This window comes from Periplaneta americana, chromosome 6 (genome assembly GCF_040183065.1).
Source record: "Periplaneta americana isolate PAMFEO1 chromosome 6, P.americana_PAMFEO1_priV1, whole genome shotgun sequence".
In the NCBI taxonomy this organism is placed as follows: domain Eukaryota; kingdom Metazoa; phylum Arthropoda; class Insecta; order Blattodea; family Blattidae; genus Periplaneta; species Periplaneta americana.
The window spans coordinates 50,845,918-50,865,930 of record NC_091122.1 but is presented as its reverse complement, the minus strand read 5'-3'; the positions used below and the strand labels follow the sequence as shown (position 1 = coordinate 50,865,930).

General features: G+C 34.6%; 1 protein-coding gene across 1 annotated transcript in view; it reads right to left on the bottom strand.

Annotated features, from left to right (window-relative positions):
- Positions 1-2,826: 2,826 nt before the first annotated feature.
- Positions 2,827-20,013, bottom strand: part of Gle1 (nucleoporin GLE1) — a 37,730-nt gene continuing 20,543 nt past the window's right edge. Inside the window, exons 6-12 of the mRNA XM_069828095.1 lie at positions 19,483-19,623; positions 13,988-14,121; positions 12,737-12,922; positions 11,839-12,029; positions 10,341-10,531; positions 6,173-6,312; positions 2,827-3,243 (exon numbers count right to left, since the gene is read on the bottom strand). Of these exons, the coding sequence (XP_069684196.1) occupies positions 3,127-3,243; positions 6,173-6,312; positions 10,341-10,531; positions 11,839-12,029; positions 12,737-12,922; positions 13,988-14,121; positions 19,483-19,623 (1,100 nt within the window). The 3' untranslated portion in view covers positions 2,827-3,126. The remainder of the gene's footprint in view (positions 3,244-6,172; positions 6,313-10,340; positions 10,532-11,838; positions 12,030-12,736; positions 12,923-13,987; positions 14,122-19,482; positions 19,624-20,013) is intronic.

The window sequence follows — 20,013 nt, the reverse complement described above, 5'->3', positions numbered from 1 at the left end:
GTTACGCTAATATAATAACATGGAGCACAACAGATTTCAGGGGCTCAGTTCCTGTCCTCTTCTATTTTGCAATCAAAAGAACACTCGTAAGCTCTTTTAACTAGTGTAGTAATATTCACCTGTGTGCTTTCAAAGTTAATTAATAACAAATGTGACAAAAATTGTTTTTGTGATTTGCACAGTATTTCGAGATATGTTTCACTTTATAAATATTTGAAATATTTCATTTCTATTAGCATGTTAAGTACTGTATATAGTAATAAAATTAAACCAGTTTTTGTAAAATTACAAAAAAAAAAAAAAAATGGTGGGTGGTAGAAAAATTCTGACTTCATTTTTGGAATCAGCAGATGACATTACATAAGAAACAGCAGAAATTTTACATTTAACAAAATCATTGTTGACCAATGAATTAGTAACATATCACTCAGTTAAATAGAGCATAATTATTATTAATTGATGAACTAGTGGACTTACTCATGTTAAATATGAAATATTTGTCCGGCTTACAGCTGTTTCAGTGCTTCACGCACCATCATCAGAGCCATTTCATATTTAACACGGGTAAGTCCACTAGTTCATCAATTAATTATATTCAAGTGTTAAAAGTGGTGTACGCAAGATTCAAAATGGAGGGGCATAATTATTAGTTTCAAGTCTGAAAAAGATGAACTCTGAACATACCACAGCAAATTAATATGGCTTAAACAACTGACAACATTCTGACTCAATAATGTTTCTGTGTATGTGAACTAATCTGTAGTACTGTATATTATTTATTTATTTAAACAAATGACAGTCATCAGCCCATAAGTCAGCTTCTAACTTCCCAATATCTGGGTTACAGTGGTTTTATGCAGTGCTGGACATCTCATCAAGTGGTTCCCATCCATTACTGTACATTATAAATTCCATTATTCCTTTATTTAATACTATCTCGCACAAGATGCAATGAATATAAACACAGAACTGCTGTATGAGTTTAAGATATACTGAATATCATACTACTCTTATTAATGGCTCTTAACAACATGCTAGAATTCCAGTCATCCAACCTGGCTTGTGATCATGGAACATGTACATATTTTTGAGCCACAATTTCATAAACAAACAGTTTTTCTAATCAAATTTTAATAATTAAATGACCAAGTTTACTTTTATAAACATAAAGAAGTACAGTAAAACCCCGATAAGACGCTGTTGAAGGGACCGCGTATTAGGTGGGTATACTAATTTTGACTTATCTATTAGCATTTTTCTTTATTGAAATACATGATTCATGAAAGGTAATACAGTAATACAATATATATGCTGTGTCAGGAAGATCTCAGGACAACCGTTGTAGGCATTGCCACAACGAGGTTGAAACTCTTGGACACGTCCTGGGATCCTGTCCGCGGCAAAACTCTGCAAAATGCTAGACACCACCAAGTACGATCAATTATAGCCACTGCCCTTAAAGATGCCGATTACAACACCTTTGAAGAAGTACATGGTCTCTCCATCACTTGCAGTACACAGCACATAGATATAATAGCTTTCAAGAAATCTACAAGATCTGGATACATAATTGATCCCACTGTGCATTTCGAAACAGATGAGGAACAGCCAGCAAAAGTGGATAATGAAAAAAATAATATCTACAATCCTACCATTCCCTATTACCTCAAAAAATACCAGCTAAAAGAGCTTGAAGTAATTGGACTTATGGTTGGAGCAAGAGGTACCGCTACTCTCTTCATGAAAGATGTGTTTCAGAGGCTTGGAATACCTACATCTATTATTCCGATTGTAACCTTAGCTGCATTGAAAGGATCAATTGCTCTCCTGAAGAATCACCTATATTAGAAATCAAACTAAGTTCAGTAGCATTCTTTACTTTTTTGTAACACTTACCTCTCTAAAAATAGGTATATTTCCACTATCTCAAAAAAATTATTCGCAGCTATGTACTTATAGGAATTTCATTGTTAAAACAAAATCAATGGTTCAATGAACTTGTAAAAATTTCTATGGTTAAGTACTCTTTGTCCCTTGAGGCAGCTCACGAATGGTGAGAAGATTTATAAATTATAATTACATCCATTATGTAATTACTGTACTGTACGTCAAAGACATTTACAATATGTACTGTACTTAATTCTTTCGAAAAAAAAAGTCATTTATAGTTGTCTGTCATGTGCGTGTTCTCCAAGTCCTCGTGTTTACCACACTTCACTTTCCTGCGCTTACACCCTCCTGACATCGCAGCTGCAGTGATTGAGTCGCCATTCTTTATTATCGTCCTTAATGTCGATGATGGGATTGCTTATGAATTAGAGAGTTGTTTCTGATTAAGATTACTCTTTTCTTCGTACTTTCGTAAGATTTCCAATTTTTCCGACACAGAAAGCACTTTTTAACACTCATTGTAATTACACTCACAGGCACTTCAATACACTAAGGACAACAAACTAACCAGCAAAAATTTCCAGAATTTTATTACGGCCGACTGAGGAATGTGTTTGAGAAAGAGGGTTAGCAAGGTAACTGTTTAAATGCACAGGTAAAGGGTTAATGGCACCAATAAGTTCAATGACCAAAGTGTTTCATTGCTGTTTTACAGTACATTGCTGAAAATTACATCGAAAATATTCCACAAAAATAGTGAATTATGCGGGACATGAGCGCAACAAACGGGGTATTTTATAAAGACGTTATATATGAAATATGCAAGGACCAGACAAAAAAGCGTATTACACGGGATAGTGTAATAAGCAGGCGCGTCTTATCGAGGTTTTACTGTATTTGGCATTACTGTATGAGTTCATAATCAAAATGTTTTTCAGTTTAATGTATGTCCGATATTTGATGTTCTACTTTATTTAGTATGGATGGTAAACCTTATAACAGGATCAAATATCAAATGTAGCTTCAGAAACATGGTACTGTGTCACAGTGATAAGGTTATAAAAACTTTTTAACATACCACTTTCAAACTGTGAAAATTCGTATATACAATATGTATAATAGAGAATTCTTAAAAATTCATTTCTACAAAGCTCACATCATGATTAAGTTAAGAATATAGTAAGAATCATCGCAATATCATTGTACAGCATATTTTTACAGGCACCGGGTAAAATATCACCAAAAATTAGGAGGCAGCAAACCAACAGGGGGCAGAATATGACCTTGTTTCAAAATCTTCTGTAAAAAGGCTTCAAGTCTAATCATAGGTCCACTTGAAATTGATGGAGTCACCTGAAAATATAATTTTAAACATTATAAGAAAAAAAATACATTAATTTCTTTGATAATTATTTAGATTGCATGTAACTGTTAAAAAACCCATTTATTCAAACTAAAGGGTGTGGAGCCACTTCAGTTGGATAATTCATGGGCATTATGTTGGTAGAGTAAGTGAATTACACATCGTCGCTGTGCCTCCAAAATCCGCTATGCGTTTTTAAAAATATTTTGCAGGAGGAAAAAAAAAAGCATTGTCACTTTTAAATTCCCTTGATTTTCAAAGCAACTTTCGATATAACTTCATTCATTACATGATCATCATCATCATCATATCCGTCACGTATTAGACCCTACAGGATCTGTTACGGTCTCATGCCAGCGCTTTCGTGGTCTTCCCAATTTCCTCTTTCCTCTTGGTACATAAGTAAGAATCTGTTTAGGCCATCTAGTGCGACTCATCCTTTCGACATGTTTTTTCCACTAAAGTCGATATTGTTGAACAAAATTAACTATAGGATCCATTTTTAGTTCCTGCAGTATGTCCACATTTTTACGGTGTTCCAGCAAAGAGCATCCCGCTGTTCGTCTCATTTCAGCTGTCGTCAGCCTTTGCTCATCAGCTTTTCTGATTGTCCATGCCTCGCTACCGTAGGTGAGGACTGGTCGAGCTAGTGTTTTATATACCTTTAGCCTTGTATGTTTCTGAACATGGGATGATCTGAAGACAGTGTTAATTACGCCAGTGATTTTTATAAATTTAGATATTTTGTTCGACATATCTTCATCAGTGATGTAAGGGAGGTTATAACCTAAATAGTTAAAGGAATTAACACGTTCAATTAAAGTATTATTTATCATGATCTTACTTGGAATTGGATTCTCTCCCGAAAATGCCATGACTCTTGTTTTCTCTTTTGAGATTTCCATATTGAAATCTGAGGCGGTTATTTGCAAATTATAAATGGCTCTTTGTAAAGCATCCTCTGTTTTAGCGAAAATAACCTGATCGTCGGCAAACATTAGTGTATCGAGAACTGTGTTTCGATTAATTTGATTCATTACATGATAAATGATAAAATTATACCGAAAGTTGCTTTGAAACCCAAGGGAATTAAAAGTGACAATGCTTTTTTCTTTCTCCTCCAAAATCAAAGCTCACATCATGATTAAGTTAAGAATATAGTAAGAATCATCACACAATGGTTTTGTGAGTAGTATAAGGTTTATAAATTTTACTTTTTACTTAGCAGATATTATAAAGTGAACACAAAAATCAAGAAAATATGAATCAATAATAAAATGAAACATGGATGATGATAATGATGATGATAATGAATTGATAACAACAATAATAATTAATTAATAATAATAATAATAATAATAATAATAATAATAATAATAGCAGCAAAAGAAAGACAATAGATTACAAATTATCGCAGTTACACTACACATTAAATGGGTTCTACGGTAGAAAAAAATTTGAGAAACACTGGTCTAGAAGATCGAAATTTTGAAACACTATCTGCTACTTTCAATTATTATTAAGGCACCAAGTTAAGATTTGTATCTTGCGAGAGGAGGTTTTATGATACTGAAAAGAATCTGTTGAACCTTTACTAGAGAGTGATAGGGGCAAACTATTGGGTAAAAAATGAGTAGTCAGGCTTCAAAAGTGGTAGTATTGTTTTGTAGTTTGGTCACTGTGACAATGTTGCGTCTCTTGGTACCAATATTACGCAAAACTGTCAGGTGTATAGTTAGAATGGCTTAAGTATACTGCAGATGACAAATGAAATGAGGGAAAGGTGGATTTGTTGGAAGACTGAAAGAGGAAAATGGGAGTACTCCAAGAAAAAACATTTGCAATGTCTTTCTTCACCACAAGTTCCATTATGACCTGGCTAGACATCAAACTCAGACAGACTGGATGGAAAACCAGTGTGCTAGTGCTCGAGCCACAAATGAGGCATAGTTGATACTTGTTTATTTATCAAAATATTATAATATAGCTTGTTTTGATTTGGTACTTATACACAAGAGATGGTAATAATGACTTATTATATTATGTGTTATTCAATTATAATATATCCATGAAAGATGTCAAATAATACAGGTTCACAGATGTCACAGCAAACATAAAATTCAATACCTAATGTTTATTCAAGTTTAGAACCGTCCTAGACAAAAACAATATGACGTCACTGACTGATGTGCTATTGGTTGAAAGCCACAGCTAATATAGACTATAAAATATAGACCTGCAAATATTTCATTATAACTAATGTTTTTACATATATTAATGTCAATTCAAGTGAGTTTTTTTATTTTAGTAGGTTATTTTACGACGATTTATCAACATCTTAGGTTATTTAGCGTCTGAATAAGATGAAGGTGATAATGCTGGTGAAATGAGTTCGGGGTCCAGCATTTGCTAATATTGGGTTGAGGGAAAACCCCGGAAAAAACTTCAACCAGGTAACTTGCCCCGACCGGGAATCGAACCCGGGCCACCTAGTTTTGCGGCCAGATCCGCTAACCATTACTCCACAGGTGTAGACTTCAAGTCAGTGCAATGTAATTAACCATTATGCTAGATTAAAAGAAACCTAATAGAGAGACTGTCTTCTGAAGGATACATTTGAAGGAATGGTGAATGGGAGAAGAGCTCAGTGCAGAAGAAGATATCAGATGATAGACGACATTGAGATCTATGGATCATATGCGGAGACTAAGAGGAAGGCAGAAAATAGGAAAGACTGGATAATGCTGGGTTTGCAATGAAAGACCTGTCCATAAGCAGAACACTATGAATGAATGAATGTAACTATACATTAATGTGTACTTGATCCTTTCTTTTTACCACGGTGTAGTGGTATATTAGTATGGTTCTTGGCTTGGATATATAAGAATTCAAAAACTCTATAACTTTCATGTACTGTACCTTTTCAATCTTAGGAAAATACTCCTTGCAGATCAAGTGTAGAAGCTTCTGAAATTGCTGTCCGTAGTGGGAATACATGGAATTTCCTGCCACTTCCAAGAAGTCAAACAACAAAGTAGCACATATATCTGGCCTTGGTTCTATAAAACAAGTAAATAACAGCCATATCAGAACAGACCTTAAGACCCAACGTCCATGAAAATGCTGATACTCATCACAGTTCTGCTAATAAAATAAAAATGATCTAGATACATAATCAATTAATTAATTGACGACACCGTACCACATTGCTGAATTACATAAATTTTATATTACAGGAATATTATAATTTTCATTGCTAAAAATTACTTTAACATTTTAAAACTTCCTAACATGACAACACTGATGGCCCGAACATAACTAAATAAACATAAAAACTGTGTGGATTTTCTTTATTAAAACACATCACACAACACAAATAATACACTAATTTTAGGTTTGGATATTCACTGAAAACGAAAGTTCGTGCGAACTTCCTAATGTGACAACACTGATAGCCCGAACCTAACTAAATAAACACAAAAACTGAGTGGATTTCCTTTATTAAAACATATCACTCAAAATAAATAATACACTAATTTTAGGTTTGAATATTCACTAAAAACGAAAGTTCATGAGAACTTCCTAATGTGGCAACACTGACGGTCCGAACATAATTAAATAAGCATAAAAACAGTGTGGATTTTCTTTATTAAAACACATCACACAACACAAATAATACACTCATTTTAGGTTTGAATATTCACTGAAAACGAAAGTAAGTGCGAACTGTTTTTTTTCCTTTGCCCAGCCAAAAGTATCGTTTTGGTATTGCTGGTTATTTGGGTGCCGGTTACAGAGGATTTTACTGTACTATTTTCATTACTACACATTTATTTTAACATTACAATATTTTTTCATTAGAATTAATTTCATTATTACAATATTTATATAAGTGTATAAAGGAATTTAAGAACGGATATCAGCCAAGGGTAAACGTGATCAAGGATGAGAATGGTGACTTGCTTGCAGACTCTCCATCAATCCTAAACAGATGGAAAAACTATTTTGCGCAACTACTAAATGTACATAGGCCAAATAGAAATGATCGGGACGAAACTGAAATACAAACTGCTGAGCCATTTATACCCGAACCCACGCTTTCAGAAGTCGAAATTGCAATAGAAAATCTGAAAAAGTACAAGTTTCCAGGTATCGATCAAATTCCAGCAGAATTAATACAAGAGGGTGGAAGTGCATTATATAGCGAAATTTATAAACTTGTACTTGCTATTCGGGAAAAGGAAATTGTACCAGAACAATGGAAGGAGTCCATAATTGTACCTATTTTTAAAAAGGGGGACAAAACCAACTGTGGTAACTTTCGAGGAATATCACTTTTGTTGACGTCGTACAAAATTTTGTCCAATATTCTTTTGAGAAGATTAACTCCGTACGTAGATGAAATTATTGGGGATCATCAATGCGGTTTTCGGAGTAATAGATCGACTATTGATCAGATTTTTTGTATTCGACAGATAATGGAGAAAAAATGGGAGTATAAGTGTACAGTACATCAGTTATTCATAGATTTCAAAAAGGCATATGACTCGGTTGAGAGGGAAGTATTATATGATATTGAATTCAATATCTTATTGAATTTGGTATTCCCAAGAAACTAGTTCGATTAATTAAAATGTGTCTCAGTGAAACATACAGCAGAGTCCGTATAGGTGAGTTTCTATCTGATGCTTTTCCAATTCACTGCGGGCTAAAGCAGGGAGATGCACTATCACCTTTACTTTTTAACTTCGCTCTAGAGTATGCCATTAGGAAAGTTCAGGATAACAGGGGCAGGGTTTGGAATTGAACGGTTTACATCAGCTTCTTGTCTATGCAGATGACGTGAATATGTTAGGAGAAAATACACAAACGATTAGGGAAAACACGGAAATTTTACTTGAAGCAAGTAAAGCGATCGGTTTGGAAGTAAATCCCGAAAAGACAAAGTATATGATTATGTCTCGTGACCAGAATATTGTACGAAATGGAAATATAAAAATTGGAGATTTATCCTTCGAAGGGGTGGAAAAATTCAAATATCTTGGAGCAACAGTAACAAATATAAATGACACTCGGGAGGAAATTAAACGCAGAATAAATATGGGAAATGTGTGTTATTATTCGGTTGAGAAGCTCTTATCATCCAGTCTGCTGACCAAAAATCTGAAAGTTAGAATTTATAAAACAGTTATATTACCAGTTGTTCTGTATGGTTGTGAAACTTGGACTCTCACTCTGAGAGAGGAACATAGGTTAAGGGTGTTTGAAAATAAGGTGCTTAGGAAAATATTTGGGGCTAAGAGGGATGAAGTTACAGGAGAATGGAGAAAGTTACACAACGCAGAACTGCACGCATTGTATTCTTCACCTGATATAATTAGGAACTTAAAATCCAGACGTTTGAGATGGGCAGGGCATGTAGCACGTATGGGCGAATCCAGAAATGCATATAGAGTGTTAGTTGGGAGACCGGAGGGAAAAAGACCTTTAGGGAGGCCGAGACGTAGATGGGAGGATAATATTAAAATGGATTTGAGGGAGGTGGGGTATGATGATAGAGACTGGATTAATATTGCACAGGATAGGGACCGATGGCGGGCTTATGTGAGGGCAGCAATGAACCTTCGGGTTTCTTAAAAGCCATTTGTAAGTAAGTAAGTATTACAATTTAAAACTCGGTTTCATTCTCATAGTACAATTCGTGCCACTTATGTTCCAGTGTAGTCTTCTCCCACAAAGAATCGTTAAAGCTGGCTGCGCTATAAATATCTAGTAACTTATTCTTCTTCTAATAAATATTTTACATTGTTGATCTAAATATAAAATGCTATCTAGCCATCATATGTTGTATTCTATTCTCCTTATAATGTAGTTGGCATTTATCGACTTTTGGTTTAAATGACTGATAGTGAATATCAAGTTTTGCGAAAGATCACAGTTTTCATTGCCTTATAACAGCAGCAATAATAAACTTTTGCTAAAACTACTTCATAGGGATATACATAAATTGAATGTTGACATGTAATCACCAAAAACTCAATTTTGAAAATTTTGACATTTAGTGACTTTTGAAAAATTATTATCCCAATCTATGAGGGCCATTTAATAAATAATGCACAGGTTGGTAGAACTGTGAAGTGGATGACGCAACACCAATGAAAATTACGTCAGTTGCAGTTGAAGATTTGAAGAAGAAACAAGTGTGTTCGTTTTGTCCATAGCATATTCTGTATTTAGGAAACACGAGCTAGAAATGAAGCCTACATGTGTCTTGAGTACAGTGACGATTGAAGATCAAAGATCAAATCTTTATCTGGCAAAACCTCACAGAAATCCACAGTGGAGTAGTGTGGTGAGCTTACACTGGACCATCGTACAGTTTCTCTTTGGGCTACTCGTTTTCATGTCAGCTTAGACGATGATGCAAGACCAGGGAGGCCGAAAACATAAACACATGAACAAAGTGTGAAACTTGTGGCAGATGCTCAAGAAGATCGTCGAGTGACGTGTGAGGAATTTCCAGAAGCTATGGGGATTTCACCAAATTCAGTATTCTGTATGTTGACAAAGAATTTGAAGAAGAAAAAAATTTCTGTGCGAAGGGTCCCCCACTGCTTGACTGATGAACAGAAGCAGAAACACGTGGACATCACAAACTTGCTAACAGGACCCCACGAAAATGAGTAGCCCAACGAGAAACTGTGGTACGGTTGACTGTAAGTTCACCACAAACTCACTCAAAGCACTCTGGAAATCTGGATTTCTGTGGGGGGGGTTTGCCACGTAAAGATTCGATCTTTGGTCTTCAATCATCACAGTACCTAAGACACGTGTAGGCTCCATTTCTAGCTCTCATTACCTAAACACAGAGTATGCTATGGACGAAACGAATGCATGTGCTTCTTCCTCAATCCTTCAACTGCAACTGACATAATTTTCATTGGTGTTGCGTCATCCACTTCACAGTTCTGCCAACCTGTGCATTATTTATGAAATGATCCTGGTATTATAATTCGGGAATCTGTCTGACTTCACAAACGACAGCTTATTGAATAACAAATGTTCCACAAAGAGCAAATAATTTTACCCATGTTCAGAAGACATGAAATCCAGCGCCATGCTTGCGACAGTCCATGAGGGTGGCTCTTATTCTGTTGGTACCTGCAAGGTCGAGTTACTAAAATTGCAGCATATAAACGCATTATTCCTGACATGCGCTTCAAGAATTTATCCTGTTTCTCAACTTCGCCATTTTCATTGTACTGATAGCCCAGAGACCTGCAACAAAATTACACACAAATTGTAACACAATACAGTTTTTGTTTTCTTTCTCATTTAAATTGTCACTTTAATTCTCATTAAAAACGTGACGTACATAAATATTTTCATTCTGTACGTTTGTCTGCAAGCAATATTCAATCCACGTATTTTGAGTAATTTTATATCTATGTCATTGATAAAACAAATTCAAAATTTAGAAAAAACCATAGCTTTGCAATGGATTCCAGCACTTTGTGGCATAAATGGAAATGAGAGAGCTGACATGCTAGGAAAAAAAAATCAACATTTGCCATCAAATAACTCATAAGCTTTTCATATGAGTCTATAAAACGAATCATAAAAAAGAAAATCGTCTGTAATTAAAATTTCAAATGCATCCGTGAAAATGAACATTCTAACTGGCATCAATTTTCAGTTTTTACAATTTATACAGATTTTAATACACTAATATGGATAAGATTTGGATTCTAACTAGCCTACCGATTTTCAAACAAAATTTATCTTTTAGGAAAATCAACTCAAAGGAGTAGTGTTCTAGTGTTGGCTCATTCGAAATTCGTACCATTTGCATTTTCGTGACATTACATTTAGTGCAGAAAATATTTCTGATTAGAATCGAATTTTTCAAGAGTTTATCGTGAATGCTGGAAATTGCGTAATTATGTCTGCAAGAATTTAGAAAATAAATTTATTTCTGAAGACTGAATATAATTCGTGTTTCGTGGATTTCAATATATACAAAATTACAATATTGTTGGGAAACCATACAGCATTTGTATTCTGTGTCGCTTCGTAGATTGATCTTGAGGTTTTTTCCTCTTTAACCATACCATCGCTCAGTGAGAGAAGTCTGTTTTTGAACGGAAAAATGGCTGTATTCATTTGTCGACAAAATGGCAGAAGAAATATGCCATCGAAATAAAGAAAAGGACGAAAATTATTAAAATATTGCTTAGTAATACATTACTGTTAAAATTTCGTGAATAAAACAACAAGAATTGCAGGAATTCGTTTAAAAACCTGACTTTTTTTTTTGCGTTATTATACGGATTTCCTATTTCGAAATTCAAAGTATAAAGAAATTGTGTAAAAAAAAAAATTGGCAGAATGAGAACAATTTGCGCTATTGTATCTCGTGAATTCCACCGATCTACAGGCAACAGACTTCCATGTTTCCTTCATTAATGGAGGATTTTTTCATTCGATAAATTTATCATTCAGGCTTGAACTCACAATATTTCAGGTCAGAAGCAAGCATGGTAGTGGTCTAGTGACCACCGAGAATGATAAATAATGAAACCTACCTGTAGTAACTCTCATTTGATTGCCCTTCTACCTGTGGCATGAACATAGGGACAAGGTAAGGGCATTCCCTGTGGAAGTGTCCTAACACCAATTGGCCAAAGTCTGGAAAATCGGCCCAGAGAGCCTCAATGACTGCTGCAATGGCAAACGCTGCCTCAGGTTTGCTCGATACTGTAAGTTCACCTTGCCGCTGAAATGAGGACAAATATTTCCTATTAAAAACCAGTTGGCCTGCATGTAATTAAAATTGTTCTGTAGAAAGACGTGATTACTCTTTCACATCTTCTTAATCATTATCAAATGCTCATGCTGAACTCATTTAGTCTTATGTGCAATTGTTTTTTAGCAAGACAAAATTACTTCTACTGTTCCTGCAAGTTATCATAGACACAAGGGGACAAGAGGTCATTTCTAGTGGGAGTACCTGCACCTCTCATAAAAGTCAGATAAAATACATTTGCTTTGTGTGGTCGAAGAGTTAGTTACGTTTACTATTGTTTTATGTGAAGATAAGATTAACCGCAAGGTTTTTCACAGTAAAGACAGGTAAGTTATATGGTCTGTGGTTGCCTTTTGTGGCGAAGAGGAGAAATCCAAATGCCTAACTACAAATATTAATAAGGTGAAAGATGAGGTTTAATTTTCAGCCATAAAAGGGTCAGAGTTTGTTTGATTTAAGTTGTACAGTCAACTCTAAGCATTAATTTTGAAAAATGGCTTAATGTGTTTCTTTAAATATAAAGCAAAAGTATCACGCAATTAGGTCCTTCAGCTTAGTATATAATCAATTACAAACGTGACAGTGGAAAGGAATACAGTATATAATATACATAGAATAATGGAAAGTTTCATAAGGAAAAACTTGCTTATTCATATAAATATAAACTGATATCTTACCACAAATTTCTTAGCCAGTAAATTTTTACAAAATGCAATGCCTTGTGGATGGGAAGATGCTACCACTTGTCCATGCCCCACTTCCACTGGCTGCCCAGAAATAAGTCTGGATAGTTTAAACAGCTTATCTTGTAAATGATCTGCACTTGTAGGAGAAATTGCATTCACAGGAATATTTATAGCTTTCTGGAAGAGAAAATAGATAGTACAAAGTAAATTTAAAACAAATAATATTTGTATCATGATACATTTCAATTCACACAGGAAAATTGTTTATACAACAAATTTACCAAATTATTAGAGTCGACGGCAATTCGGAAGGCGGTAGTCTGCTAGCGTTTGTGTCGAGAGAGACAGATAGAGAGAGCAAGGCAGCGTACAACATTGCCACATCGTACTTCACACGCACGTGCAATACAAATAGCGCAGGAAAGAATTTAAATTATCAAAAGACAGTAATGACCTTAGCTGTTGATTACTGTAAGCATGACACCAAACAAATCCTCATTCCTTCACTAACAATATTCTTTGCACGGTTCTCAATCCCACAATACATGCTTCTGCAGTCATTTCTTGCATATTGGCAACGTTGCAGCCACCATCAAGATTGCCGGCAGCATTCTGTTCGTCAACGTTTTTAAAATAATTATACACCTTAAACACTATTTTCCGCGCCTGCCTGTGCAATACTTGTCTTTTTACAGTTTCTTCTTTCATTTATTTATCTTACACACACAAAGTAAGTGTTAGTTTTATTTATTCAATGTATTGAAACACTCACACGTGAACAAACAAACTCAGGAAGTACTTGTTATAGACTGATTCCGATTGGTTCTAATGTACAAGTTTGTGACGTCACATACCAGAAATGCTACGGCGCATATAGCAACTGACCACCTTCCGAAATGCTGTCTAGTCTAGTGACACAAGTGTTAAAAGTGTGTAATCAAGACTATATTCAAGAATATTCTTTGTTCTAAACTTATCGAATTCTCACCATATTACATAATATTATATAACAAACCACGTACAGAGCAACAAACATGTCAAACTATCACCACATCAACAACTCAATTGTGTAAAAAACCTGTTATCAGCTAGAATGACTCACAGCAGCTGACCTTGACTAGGCTTGGAACATACACCGGCTTTGCAATTTAAAATATATATTATTAGAGAGAAGCAACGAATATTAAATTAATTAAACTAAGTTACTGGCAACTATACTACCAAACTGTAAATAATCCTTACCTGACATTCAAATCTGAACTTCTTGAATGCATCGTCTTTCAGTAAATTGTTACAAGAGTTTTCAAATGCTTCAACATGTTGCTTCAGTGCTACATATATACTGTATGCTTCCTTATTTACAAAATCACTTGTATCTGTAGAGGGGAGAAAATATATATGTTGAAATATTCCCGTAATTAGAAACCTCAACATTTGCTTAGAGGAAAGAAATTGACATCACAAGTGAGGCTGCACACAGAAAAAAAACTGATATTTGTATACAGTACACGACTATGTGAACTGATGTTCAATGTGTAAAAATTAACGCAGATCTCAATATTTTGTAGCTGTTAACAATCTGAATTGACTACAATTATTACTAATAATATTACAATATGCAATCTGTCCTGTAGTTCGTAATTCAATATATTATATATATATATATATATATATATATATATATATATACTGTATATATATTATTTTAATGTACCGAAGTACATATGATATTTCCATGCAGATATTCTGCGTCATCATACAATGATACGATCATAATATATATGATATGCGTAAATCACTTCGTGATTTAAGACGGCGCTTATTCCGTCGGATCCCGGCCAACTAGTCACTCATAACAAGTGCACCTCAGCACATGTGTGGACTTCAGTCCTACGTTCATAGACATCTATGACGTAGTGCAGAGGCGGCCACTAGAGGGAACCCAAGAGTTGGAACTTAAACTGAGATGATTCTGTACGACGCCGGGGTGGGTATCCGGTGTGGCTTAGTGGATAAAGCATCAGCACATAGAGCCGAAAACCCAGGTTCACATCCCGGCGCCGGAGAGAATTTTTCTCCGTTCCATTACTCTTGCATCGTATCAATATATTATGACAAACCAGGTATCATTTACTCACTGTAACAGATAATTAACTCTCGCTTGAACTAATTCACCAACTGAGCAAAATTTTCAATTAATGCTGCAAACAGAAGAGGCCTTTGCCCTTTAAAGTTTTTCGAATTGTAGTGAATTTATTTAATCTACTCTAACAACAAACTATATTCTGCTTAAATAATAATAGTTCAGCTATACAGGCACAATATTATTGATGACATGACGATTGTGAGTGAAATGAGGAACTTACTGCAACAGAAATGTTATGTACAATTGCTGTACTCTCCCAACAGATGGCATAGCAATAAGAAGTATTATACCAGACATCTGAATAAGAACATTAGCAGTCTTCAGTGTGTGTCAAGCAAGGTGTGTAGAGTATGTAAGGTAACTGGATAGATAGCTTAGATTAAATTACGTATAGGATGACCAGATTCACATAGATAAAAAACAGAACACAAAGCTTCAAAAAGGAGGACATTGTTCGAAAAAGTAGGACAAAAAATATGTACTTAGATTTAGGCTTACACCTATATTATACTTTAAATTACTTCGATATATATTCAAATCTCACATATAAGGTCAATTTTTTATTTTTTTTTATGGGTTATTTTACGACGCTGTATCAACATCTAGGTTATTTAGCGTCTGAATGATATGAAAGTGATAATGCCGGTGAAATGAGTCCAGGGTCCAGCACCGAAAGTTACCCAGCATTTGCTCGTATTGGGTTGAGGGAAAACCCCGGAAAAAACCTCAACCAGGTAACTTGTCCCGACCAGGATTCGAACCCGGGCCACCTGGTTTCGCAGCCAGAAGCATTGACCGTTACTCCACAGGTGTGGACAAGGTCAATTAAACAGTGTTCATGGGTTAGGTGAGAAACATACAATATATATAACACAGTTGTATGAACACTTTTAAAATAAAATAAATTATTAAAATTGATAAAATTCAGACATGTTTCGAAGATTGCCTCTTCATCTTCAGTGACTCTACCATGACGGCTGGTTCAGGTGGTCGATCGCAAAGTAGCGTGGCTTAAAGGAGACTGGCCAGGCAATCTTCGAAACATGTCTGAATTTTATCAATTTTAATAATTTATTTTATTTTAAAATTGTTCATACAACTGTGTTATATATATATTGTATGTTTCTCATCTTCGATATATATTTCATTACAAAATATTTACAGTACAGATTTAGGCTTATATCATACTTAAAAGTATGTTAATATATATTCTATTACAAAATAATTATCATAAAATTTAGTAATAATGACTTTAGTTAGCCACATATAAAAGTCAAGGGAAATATAATTATTAAAGCAGACATAAATATCTATTTAGATTTAGGCTTAGGTCTATATTATACTTAAAATTATGTCGATATCTATCTTATTACATCATACTTATGATGAAATTTCATAACATAAAATTATTTTACAGTTAGCTACATATGAAAGCAACGACCATAACAAGTAGGAGCAAAGAGAGTTATGATCATTGACAAAGAGTATATTATTTATTTATATATATATATAATAAAGAACTGTTTTTAATTTCAGTTAACAACTTATCGATTAATACAGAAAACAACTTTATATTTTTAAGTTTCACATCATTATATATCCACAAATATTTACGAATTTTTAAAAATCATCTTCAGGTGGAGATACAAAATAGACCAATTGAACATAGGTGAAATACAATATATATATATATATATATATATATATATATATATATATATAGAGAGAGAGAGAGAGAGAGAGAGAGAATATCATCGAAATGATAGCCATCCAAATCTTGGATTTAAAATATCGGCATCCTTATCAATTCAAATGAACAAAAAAGAAAATGTAAATTAATGTTTAAAAAATACATAATGAAATTTTAAAAAAGAATATTCTGCGACAAGATGTGGTGGCTATCAAAACGATAAAAATTTATTGAAAATAAATAATATACATTGAATATTATAAAGATGAATAGAGATAGTGATTGATGATGTTCAGTGAAGATTTTAAAATGGTTGATACAATTGTCTGAAGAGTCTTATCAGGAACCTTTAATTTTCTGAGGATCTCCAATGTAAATTTGGGAATTGTTCCTCGCGCACCAAACATAAGTCCAATGACATTCCAATCTTGAATATTATATTTATGACTGAGATCATCACAGCATGGAAGGTAAATAGCACGTTTCTCTTCATGTACCTGCTTTGGTTGATCTTCATTAATTTCGAACCTTACAGTGGGGTCAAGAATGAGACCAGTTTTTTTATCTCGGTCAATTATTATGATGTCAGCACGCCGTGTAGATCCTTCCGTAGAAGGACATTGAACTTCCTCATATACTTCGTATTCACAATGTTCCCTTAATCTGTTAGCAATTATTGAGCGGACTGTGTTATGTCTGTGAATTCGCAGTAATTCGCCCTGAGGGCGACATAAAATATCATATACATTATTAATAAAACTATTTAAAACCAAAATAACATAAAATCTGTTTCCAAATCATTTCTATATAATAAGACATTTTATAAAATTTCAAGCTAAAAGTCATTCAAAGTGATAAACACACTATTTGCATCTCTTGATGTTATAAAATAGTTTCAATATAAAATATTTGTGTGTTGATAATTAAAATTTAAAATTTCAAAGCCATTAGTGATGCTGTGTTCAGACGAAGGTTACAAATATTGGTGTTCTATAAGTTTATCAGTCACTCGAATCGATGAGGTGAGTGTGACATTTGAAATTAACCAAAAGGTGATTTTACGAAACAATAATTAGAAAAGCAAGAATTATGCTTCTTTTATTAATACTTACGATGTTAAGAGGAAGACACAGAGTCAGATATCGAGGCCATCTCATCGAAGTGTTACAAAGCTTGTGACTGATCTTGTACACTGTGTGGAATACGGATAGACGGGGAGAGAGTTATGGTAAGAAGCCAGGCAATAAATAAAAATAAAGAATATATAACCTACCATCGATGCTGTTGCAAATACTTGAAAAAGGCGTTAAATCAGATAATTTCAAAATATCAGGCTTACAAGTTACGAAAAGGAGGACATTTCTTGATTTTTTTTAAAATCCGCCTGGACCCAAGACAAAGGCTTAAAAAGGAGGACATGTCCAGCCAGAAGAGGACGTCTGGTCACCCTAATTACGTAGGAAGCTTAGGCAAATCTAGATAGGTAGCATACAGTGGCGGCTCCTGCGTATTTCTTAAGAGGAGAAAAGAAGGTAACAGCACGAAATGACACCTTCTTGAATGAAACATGCTACAAATTAGCCAACATGCACACATGTAAGACCAGATAGTGTTGGGGTTGGCCTTCCCTTCTGTATAGCAATAATCTGTTCTTGTAAACTGAGTTTCCCAAATTTTCCATAAAATATAATGTTTTCACTTCCATTCATTGTTGAATAATTGCATAAATTAACAATTACAAGGAAATTCACCTCGCAGCATTTTTCGAGCACACTACAGCATCACACGTGTTGGAAGAGACTATAGCTACTAACACGTAATCGGAACCGCGGAAATGGGAATGGGAAATAATCTGAGGAAAGCGAGAACACTGCACCCACCCACGTGGTCTGTGTTGCCACATGTACATTTTACAAGTTCAGTATCACATGCTTTTGAAGAATATCAGTTCTTGTAAAGTGATACTACCATTATTGTTCAAAGTTGCCGGTGGCCAATTTTTTATGTTTAAAATTATGTAGCTTGGAGTATCTACTTTCAATTTCAAATATATTTGTACAAAACTGACAACTTGGCTGTTGCCCTGTCTAGTACACAATGAATGGAAGTGAATTTCAGGGGCCAAAAAGATCTGCGATACTAACGTAGAACTACTTCCTCTTTATTTTATATAAACACGACTTTAACTTTCAAATATCCTTGAATGTTTCAAACCATGAATAGTAGCCTATATAAAGTGCAATGAATAATATTTTTGATTTATAATTTAAAAAAAAAAGTTTATACGGTGTCTTTCATAGCATTGCGTTAAAACTATTTTATTGTGCCTCCTCCTAGATGTGTTATAGTCTGGTTGAATGCAAGATCGTTAGATGGCAGTGGTAGCGAGCTTGCTGCACGACCAGTTGGTTTCTATTTCCCGCCCATGCGCTGATTCAGAGGAGGATCTCCTCCCTATCCGTTCATTTACTGGCTTTAAAACTCTGCTTCTTTCTCCGGCCGCTAGCGCACTGTTGTCTATGTGTGTTAACTGCAGTAAAGGAGGAATGGATTGGCTTTCCTCCACACAAACAATCTCGCAGCTTTCTTACAGTTTTCTAGCAGCACATGAGTGTGCGTCGTTTAAAACTCGATCAACCGAGGTTTTCTTATAGCTGTGAACTTAAAAATTATCGAATCTTCCTTGAATTTCAAGGCACATATTTTATTTGGTATTTACTTTCAAAAGAAGAAAAATGTGAGGAGGACGTTCCTCCCTTCCCTCCCCCGAGGAACCGCCACTGGTAGCATAGAATTCATAGGAACATGGGTTAGATAAGGTAGCTTACTGGGACGCTGGGGTTTTATTAAAATCCTGTTAACAATAGAAGAAATAATCCAAAATCTGCACTGCTGGCTTACCATTGGATGCATCTATTGTTTGAAGAGCTGGTGACTGTGATGGCTTAACTGCCTGTGTTTCACGAGCTTGTTCTCTCTCCATTTTTTGTTTTTCTGCATTAGCCTCAGCCACCTCTTTATCATGCTGCTTATTTATTTTATCTGCAGAAAAATACATTAGATTAAGACATAAATTCTTAAACAGACTTAAAAAGACAAGAATATTCCAATAAAAAACGGTGATTCAACCACTTTCTCTATACAAATGAACTATGAAAGTGGTCAAGTTTAGCTCTTGTATAAAACAGTGCTCAGAATCTTTCTTGGTTCATGGAACTTCAAAAAGTTTTAAACAAAAGTATGTTATCGTACATTTAGAATACGGAGTTTTAAGAATTTGGTACATTACCACTTTAATGCCCGGTTTCTGGTACACCTCAATTAAGAGTGAATTTCATAACTGCTCTTATAAATTCAACTGCACTGATGACTTTCAAGAGTTTCTGTAAAATTAAATGTAGATTTATCAGGGCTTGCAACTAATATTTCAGA